At 41.1% G+C, this 9,754-nt stretch overlaps 2 protein-coding genes across 2 annotated transcripts in view; both read right to left on the bottom strand.

Annotated features, from left to right (window-relative positions):
- LOC106805842 (alpha-glucosidase-like) overlaps positions 1 to 2,773 on the bottom strand; it is a 19,281-nt gene extending 16,508 nt beyond the window's left edge. Inside the window, exons 1-2 of the mRNA XM_014807601.1 lie at positions 2,447 to 2,773; positions 400 to 579 (exon numbers count right to left, since the gene is read on the bottom strand). Coding sequence (XP_014663087.1) covers positions 400 to 579; positions 2,447 to 2,684 — 418 coding nt within the window. The 5' untranslated portion in view covers positions 2,685 to 2,773. The remainder of the gene's footprint in view (positions 1 to 399; positions 580 to 2,446) is intronic.
- Positions 2,774 to 9,400: 6,627 nt separating this feature from the next.
- LOC106805834 (acetylcholinesterase-like) overlaps positions 9,401 to 9,754 on the bottom strand; it is a 2,536-nt gene continuing 2,182 nt past the window's right edge. Inside the window, exon 2 of the mRNA XM_014807590.1 lies at positions 9,401 to 9,754. This exon is cut by the window's right edge and continues 229 nt beyond it. The gene's annotated coding sequence lies outside the window, so the exon portion shown is untranslated.

Here is a 9,754-nt window from a genome sequence, read left to right as displayed (position 1 = left end):
TGTATGTATGTATGTATGTATGTATGTATGTATGTATGTATGTATGTATGTATGTATGTATGTATGTATGTATGTATGAATGTATGTGCGTGTGCGTGTGCGTGTGCGTGCGCGTGCGCGTGCGTGTGTGTGTGTTCGCGCGCGTGTGTGTGTCTGTGTGTGCGTGCGTGCGTGCGTGCGTGCGTGCGTGCGTGCGTGCGTTCGTGCGCGCGCGTATGTGTATTATGTTTCTGTATATCGATATATTCTGCATTCGTTCGAGTCACAGCAACGCTCATACACCCACACGCACGCACGGACACACGTTCGCACATACGTATGCGAGTGTAGGCGCGCGCTGGGGCGTGCGCACGCAATTGAGTCGAACGAACAACATACCAACTTTTCATACTTACACACCTTTCTTGTGCATAGCCTCAAGAAGACTATCAAAATCCCCCATCGTTCCAAATATCGGATCAATACTGACGAAATCCGAAATGTCGTATCCAAAATCTTTCATGGGCGACTCGTATATGGGACTTAACCAAGCAGCTCTCACGTTTAGTGATGTGACGTGATCTAGTCTGGCTTCAATACCTATGTAACACAATCATAAGTTTAATAATTGAATTTGCGTTCATAAAACTAAAATTGAAATCTTTGAATTTTTTATATAGTTATGAATTATCGTTTCTTTTTCACCGATATTTGATTTTATGCGCTAATATTTACTTGATGTTTTTATGAACACTTGTGTTTCGATGTTTTGTGATGGCAAATACTAAATAACAAACATTTATTAACATATCTGCTCGTAGCTATGAACTAGTGATTGCAGAGACGGCGTTCTAGTCGCGTCTAGATTCGCTTAGATTTTGTTTCAAGTATTTTGTTATTAAAATATAATGGGTAAAATGTTTCGTACGTGCTACAAAATGGAGGAATGGGTACGTTGTAATTATTTGGTTGGAGAGCTGGGGAGGAGGACAAGAGAAGCAGTTCTCGCCCCGACGAATATTAATGATCATTGGCGAATCGCCGGCGATCAATTGCTCGGAACACAAATCACGCGTGACTTCGTCCCCAGGCAAAATGTTTTGGCTAATTAACTTCGCGACTGCTTACAAATAGAAATATGGTAATATAATAATAATTTACTGATACAGCAACGACAGGTCAACTGTATATAATATAATTAATATATATTATATATAAAATAAATTAAATATAATAAATAAGATAATAATTTATTTATTTATTATATATATATATACATAAATAATATATATAATGTATTATATATATATATATATATCAGTAAATTATTATAATATTACCATATTTCTATTTGTATACAGTCGCAAAGTTAATTAGCCAAAACGTTTTGCCTGGGGACGAAGTCACGCGTGATTTGCTTCTATATATATATATTGCTGTAGAAATGCCGCATTAATTGTAATTGCTGCAAAGCATGTCACCATGACAAACAACGTAAACCGGCTGGTCGGCCAATGGGATAAATGAACCTCTACGTTTGAATGGATGGAAGATATGAGTTTGTCACATTTGGTAAAACAAAAAATAAGAAAAATACACAAAATGTGTCGAAAACCAGTTCTTTTGCCCCTCGGTGTCACTGCCATTTCGTTTATTTCAATACGTTTTGTGAAAACGTTTACGTGATTTTTGTCGCAATCCTTGCATACATTTCAGTCCATATTTCTGGATTATGATTATGTATAGAAAAATCTGTTAGAGACGGGGATTATTGAATGTTTGAGAAAGAATAAACAATTAACCAGGCAATTAGCTATAATGTATAATAGACTGTGTAGACTATAAATACATTGCGCAATTTTAGAATTATAGCACGGTCGTGAAGTAAGCATCAAACTAGTTTTGTGGACGGAGAAAATCAGTGTTACACTCGACCTCCGATCCAGGGTGACATCGATGTTCTCAGTCCACAAACCTCAATGTAATAATGAATAAATGATAGATATACCTTAACTAATAGTCTGTTGGGATGGTGTTCGCTGAATATTGGTAGTACGGAGCCGAAATTTTAAAATGGCCATGCAGTGTGCATGCAGTTGGAGCCCATCGAGAAGTACAACAGTCCCTGGCTGTGAGCCTGTGACATTCAGAGCTCGCTTTGTACAGCGCTTGTAACAGTTGAAATTTCAGAGGATACTATGATTGGGGTACTCATGACTGCTATGAACAAGTGGCTGAATTCTGATAGTAATTAAAGTTATAATAACTATAATAATTATTTTATATATACGTATATATAATTTTATGTATACGCATATATATACGTCTACGAATGTAGCACGCGTAAGATATTTGTCAAATAACAACAAATCCATACTTACAGCACTAGCACTATTAATGCTGGTTACACTATCAATCAACATCTAAACTCGGAACTAGCATATAATTCAACAAAGAGACAATATACCTTTTAAATCACCAACTCCATCGCCATCCGAGTCGGCGAAAGACCGGGGATAGATTTGGTAAATAATTGTTTCCTGCCACCAATCTAGCGGCAAAGTCACCGATGGGGGAGTCGTCGGAGCAATCGTCTGATCGTCATTGCTGTCACTACAGCGCACCGCAAACCCAACAATTAGTCCAGTGGCGACGACTGAGAGCGTGAATACGAGCCCAACTATTACCACAGTCCACTTATTCATTCTTCTTGTCAAATACAGTGTTACACACGCGCAAACACATCCATGCACACGGACAGCATGTGCCAGACGCGATAGACGTTGCTTACGTTGTCTTTATATAGCAATAGGAATAACAGTATAGGCCCGCCCTATGTACATATCCGTCATGTATATATCATTTGAAATGTTAGTATGTGCGAACCACTTACGTAGTCACGCCTTGCCGCGGGGGTAGTGTACTTTGGACACTACTCCGGTAGATTTTTAGGTGCGGCAATAATAAGTTTAGCGTATGTATCTACGTATGTATTATAACGCTTGATAGCGCGCCAATTTAAAGTCCTAATATTTGAACACAGCCGGTACACGCTCTCATTAAAACCTATTCTAGTTCTGCATGTTAAATTTGCTAGTAGATTACTCGACATCATAGACAGGTAAATATTCCCAGGCATATTAACAGGAAATATTTGAAGAGAGAGTGACGCTGCATTAGGGTAGGTTGGTGACAGAAGGGACGGAAATGATCTGTCTGAGATGGTGTCCTGATCTTTCGTAGTAACATTCTTGGGAACATGTACTCTTTACTTTAAAATATATATTTGAAACAGAATAATGTAATTTCGTGCAGATACTTGGCATGGGTGAACAATAAGAGAAAGCAGAAATAAGGAAGAATAAGGCCTCTGTATAAATCGCCGACCGTCTTATTATCCGAATTCGCCCTTCTGACCCACCCATTCTATTTCCCCTTTCCTCTCCCACTTCTTTCTCACTCCTATTCGGCTTCTTTTTTTATCTCATAATCTTCCTCCAGCTCATTAAATTTTCCTCCAGCACGTCCTGCTCCCCTTTCAAGCCATTTCTCAGTATGAGCTCTCTAACCTAAATTTACAATTTTAAACAAAAAATATTTATATTGCGGAAGAGGAAATTATTATGCATGTGGATGCACAGATCTCACCATGTAAGATAAACCACAATTTGTGATGACTGGCTGATGTAGGCATTAATAAAGTAAAACCTTGGAGTAATTCTGAATGATTACTCAGTCAAGATCAATCAGACAAAATGATTACAAAATGATGACAAAAAGGTAAAACAGAGATAGATATAGACATTCATGCATCAAACTACTCGTCATTATATTGTTAATTGTTAAATGTACTGCAAATTTATACTTCTTTTGTCATACACGTCAAATGCGTCAACACAGATTAGTCAATATACTGCAATGTAGGCGATTTCGGTGACACACTAGACCTTGTCATTAATGAAGTAAGATACTATAGGAACAATGTTTTAAAAATCAAACTACTCGGACATAAGAGCATTAGTTTAAATGGAAACTAAATAAAATTAAAATACTTAAATAATTAAATACACGAATAAATGAATAATTAAACAAACAAATATTTAAATTCATAAAACAATTAAATAACTTAAATGCAAGTTTTAATGTTACACTAAGTTATATTTTATTTGGCAAAAGCTTGGTAGGCAGGGACACAGATTTTCTTCATTGCGGCAGTGTCTGCCGAGTTATCGAGGTGTGAGTGCTTGATAAGTTACCACGCCGTATGCTGTTGAATGTTCGAAGCCGCTAACAGGAAGAATGCCGAAGTAAAGAGAATTCAGAGAATCTCCTTCTATAACTGCATATTCACGACATGGTAAACGGGCATGTGATAATTGTGGCTCATAGGGTCTATGTTCCCCAGGGTACTGCCGGAACGTACCCTGGTCACTATTTGATATGGTTAGGGTTAGGGTTAGGGTTAGGATTAATGTTAGGGTTTGGGTTTGGGTTAGGGAGTAGGCGTAGGCGACTCACTAGACTCGGTAGTGGAATAGGCGAGGTACGGTCCGGCATATTAGATAGTACCAAGGTACGTTCCGGTATACCGGACCGTACCCAGGGTACGTTCCGACAGTACCCCGGGGGACATAGACCCGCTCAGCATAATTGTGGAAGACATCTCGCATAAGCGTACGGACTGCCCTGCCAATTGGCAAAAGTGCGAGAGTTGCGGTAAGCTGAATCACTTTGCCACAAAGTGCCGCAGTGTAGCTACAGACACTCACGTAACAAGACAAAGACCAAAAGTCACTTCTGCTAAAACGGATCCACTCTTACACGAGAACGCAGACGTGTTATACGGGCTTGGATATATCTGCCTGGTGAATACCACACCCAAGTAGATGAGAACATCCCACCTGTTATTAAAATACCCTCGTCGAGTACCGATAGCCATTCATGACTCTGTCAAATCAGAGCTAGAAAGATTAGTGGGTGACAGCATCCTTCCACCAGTCATTAAGCCTACTGAGAGGGGTCAACAGGGCGGTAGCCTGTGTGTGTGGGGGGGGGGGCAAGGGAGCAGCTGCCCCCCTAGATTTTTGGAGCAAAAGTAAAAAATGAGCTTAGCTAATAATCGTAAATAACCCTAACGTGATTTTTTTGGTCACTTAATTATCCGTGGAAATCTTGTCTCATACCCACCCCTACCACACTATGGACGACGATCAAGAGCTGCGCCCGTCCCTCATCATTACACAGTTGAGTCATGAAATTTTGCCCCCCCCCCTACACCGCACCAGTCTTTTATATTTTTAAAGATGGGGACCCATTGGACCACCAAATCGCCGATCTCAGGAACTAGGGCATTTTGCTACGCTAGAACCGTTTCCTACAATAGAGTTTGCCACAAATACGAAAATAACACGCTGTTTAGCGCACTGCGCTACATCCTTCTGTTGTATTTTTGCATCTCCGTAATCAGAATAAGCCCCGCCTTCTTCGTTGATGGGCCTGAATGGGGCGTCAACGACGTGACCCGTTACTGCGTGTAGGTGTTTGGCGAGACTGTTTGCTTTTCGTAAATAATGAAAGGCCCGGCTGATGCTTCGCATCGAAGTAAAAAAATTCGGCCTTTTTACCCGCTTTCGGAAGTGAACGAGTGCGTCATTCATTGAATTACATTAAAGTTTTTCTTCAAATTAAATAATTCCGAAAATTCCTAACCGCGCTACTCGATTGTTTTAGCCAATGAACGTAGCTGTATGTGTGACGTCTTGCCCGCGTGCTTTATGTTTGGCTTAGCGGGCCTCGAAATGGATATCGGAGGCAGGCACTTCGCAACACGCGTGTTTGTTTACATATAGCTCTAGTACTATAGCCCGCGTACTAGAGCTAGTTTACATAATAGCTTTGTGACATCAGGATGGGCGGTGTCGGGAGTTCTGCGTTCGTAATTTCTCAGAATTTCTCAAGGTGCATGGAACATCGTACCAATTTAGTTGTGTCAGTTAGTCCCGGATATGTCACAGTAAGTACTAACTGTATATGTTTCCGATACGTTCACCTATTTTATGAAAATTATGAAAAATTGTGTGAATATTTATTTTTATTGAGACGTTTCAAGTGCCTGTGCTTTCAACAGTCTTGTACGTCAATGCACGTGCGTCAAGCGCCATAAACCCAACACAATTTCATCTCTGTTATTGTTTACGCCTAAATGCGTGATTGATCAGGGAGGGGGGTGGGTGTATGTAAGAGGGAGACATTTTCTTTGGGGCTCCGAAAAACAAAACTCTACTTGACAATTTCATCGGCCATTTCAATTGGAAGCTCTGCTTAATGGACCCCCAACAAGCTTTTTGACTGACTAGTCAAGAAATTCAAAGGTCTGTATATTGCTCTTATTTAGCCGCTGATAGTTCTTATTTAGAACAAAGTCTTCATTGTTATCTTCTAAAACTACAGACCATCCGCTGACCGCGGTGGAGACGTGCGCCGGGCCTCGAATTTGGCGCACGTCTCCACTGCGGACAGCGCTTCATACTTGAACATCCCCGCGGTTGCGTGCGCATATCCCGCGGAACTGCGCGTCTCATTCGCGCGCAGCGCTCAGGATCAACAGCAAAGCTGTGCCACGCAATCTTGTATCATGTCTCTCTGGATCAAGCCAGGTTCATGCCAGGATGGCCTAGATGATGCCAGGGTCGATGCCAGGATAGACCACAAGGCACTACGTAGGTTCCTGCGCATGCTAAATTATTGTTTTAGTCAATCTATCAACAGTGTGGAATGCATAACGTCAACTCGAACACTACCACGTGGAATGATGCTAGCTCGATCAAGAAGCATGAGGATGCATTTACACATGCCAAGTAAATTATTGCCACTGAACCGGACCTCGCTTAATACGACGTGAACAGGGATGATGAATAAGGAACCATACAGTGCGATGCCTCTGATATGAGAAAGGTCTGGGATCGAGCAGCATTACTTCAGCAGGGTACACCAGTGTGGTTTGCATCACGTGTGTTAACTAGCACAGAGGAATAAAAAACCTCTGTATGTTATCTCTAAGAAGCCTATACATAGAGCTCCCAAGAGACGTTAACGCATGTTGCTACGCCTCAAAAGTATGATGTCAATATACAGCACAATAGTGACACAGAGATGTACATAGCGGATATGCTATCACGTGCCTACTTATCCTACGAGAATAAAACAACGGTGGCATACATTGCTTACGGGTACATTACTACCAATGGCCTAGATATTGCTAGTTCCTGACTCGGAGACGTTGATATAACAGCCCAATCAGATTTCAAGACTTGTATGACAAATACGAGCATATCTGCTATAACAATATTTGTCATAGGAAGAATCTTCCTATGACAAATAGTGTTATAAGAGTGCGTCTATGCGTATGTCGTATTTGTCATAAATGCTAGCAGAACAGGTTGCGAACACACAGGTGGCTTTATACGCTGGGTTAATGAAAACCAAACACTGTCAGACAGGGCAGTACAACGAGCAGTCAGAATAGATTGCAAGGCTGGAGTCTGGCGACACCGCTCGAATGAAACGCACAGGAGAACAACAATAGTCACAATGTCGGGTTCAGAAACTCGTTGCTCCGCGCTCGTACCTGAGCAAAAGCGACGGCACCCTACAGAAATAGGCCAACCACCGTAACCGAACCCAACGGCGCCAGATCACGGAAACTTGATGGCCTGAACCGACTAACGTGGATAAAGATGAAGAGCACACATATAGATGTAGGGACCCAGAAAATACAAGATCTGGTATTTCTCCGTGTGCCGTCGAGCAATCTCACCCACGCCATCCACTGGCACGCCAACACCATCAATCGGAAATGTGTCAAAGGTGACCACGCGTGTGACAGCGCGATCTGGTCGCACAAGGTCAGGCCGGGGAGGATGTGTATACATACGGTTGTTTATACTGTTTAACCGATGCATTGGTGTTGTTGGACACAGTGGCGTAGCCAGGATTTTTTAACAGGGGGGGGGGGCAAAAACAGCGAACTGTGCAAAATAGTGGATGACTTAATATTTTAATGGTTCCTCCGCTTCCCTCTCCACACCCTATGCTCCCCCGCCTCTCCGCTCTGCAATCTTTGTTTTTGGCGCCATGTAACAAGGCGACATTTGTGTTTTTTTAACTTTCGGATCAACAGGGGGGCCATGGCCCCCTTTGGCCCTCCTAACTACGCCACTGGTTGGACACACCCACTTGCAGTCTGCTGTTAGCAGGCGGTTCTCTGGTTTTTTTTCACACGCCATTGAGGCGCAACAATAAATCTCGTGTCTGGTTTCTCTTTTATACGCACTAAAACGCGTACACACACGCGTTACACTGGGCGCCACACCAGATCACGTACGCACACGCGTAATATGGCAGGCGAGGTGGGACACAAATGGTATTTAGTGACTATCATATATTCCATTTAGTGACAGTCATTAAATCAACCAATCAGATACAACTTATTTTTTCTCAGCCAATCATAGGCATGGAACTATTGACACACACACTAAACGATTTAATGATATAGACACTAAATGGCAGGCGAGGTGGGACACAAATGGTATTTAGTGACTATCATATATCCCATTTAGTGACAGTCATTAAATCAACCAATCAGATACAACTTGTTTTTTTCTCAGCCAATCATAGGCATGGAATTATTGACAAACACTAAATGATTTAATGTAAGACGCTAAATGATGTAGTGGCAGTCACTAAATACCATTTGTGTCCCACCTCGCCTGCCATACACGTACACACACACGTACACACACACCCACACACATACACACACACACACACACACACACACACACACATACACCACCTACACATACACCACCTACACATACACCACCCACACACACACACACACACACACAAGCACACACAAATATAATATAATTCGTGCGAGCCTATTACTACGATTACTGAGGTATCACATACAACGTAGAAAAATGAACTCTGATCGCACTGAGAATCGCCTGACAAAATCAGAACTCTCAGATGTTCTCAACATTACATGTTTCATATAGAGGGATTGCAAGGGCAGAAGTGGTGTGACATGTGAGATTTGAAACTCACTTTAGACATTAATTTGCGTTTTCCTCTGAACTGACGTAACGACAAAAGCTTTTGTAAGCCCCCAATGCAATTGTGAGGCGTGACTAAAGAACAATTCCAAACTTCATTTAATGCTCTTATTGCAAATACTTTTAAAAATTGCACTGCAAATAATGTTATAGTAACAGCGGACACTTTATTAAGAATCAAGAATCTGGAAATTTGTTCTTACACTTAAGAACCGTATCTATATCTAAATATAATTATAGTCACAAGACGATGATAAAAATATAATAATATTATTCTAGTTTAATAAACACCACACTGAAGAACGGTATATATTACTAAATATATAGTTGCAAGGCGATGACAAAAATATAATAATATCAGGAGTGAATGATAATAGATTCGGATGTCATTTTTATTGGATTTGACGTAATATATCATAGGTAAATTTGGGCATGGAAATGATGAATTTCTCGTGTTTCAAACGAGTCATACTCCTCTATTATTATTCACTCCTGATAATATTATTCTAGTTTAATAAACATCACAACGTTAGTTATACGCAAATGTAACCAATACACACTGTTTCGTAGAGGTTACCTGATCCATCAGAATCACCTATATGTTACACGCTATACTATCGGGTAATGCGATCGGCGCATACGTGCGCAATGGTTAC

This window comes from Priapulus caudatus, unplaced genomic scaffold (genome assembly GCF_000485595.1).
Source record: "Priapulus caudatus unplaced genomic scaffold, Priapulus_caudatus-5.0.1 Scaffold129, whole genome shotgun sequence".
In the NCBI taxonomy this organism is placed as follows: Eukaryota; Metazoa; Priapulida; class Priapulimorpha; order Priapulimorphida; family Priapulidae; genus Priapulus; species Priapulus caudatus.
Note: the sequence above shows the minus strand (reverse complement) of the source record. Positions and strands in the feature narration are given on the sequence as shown.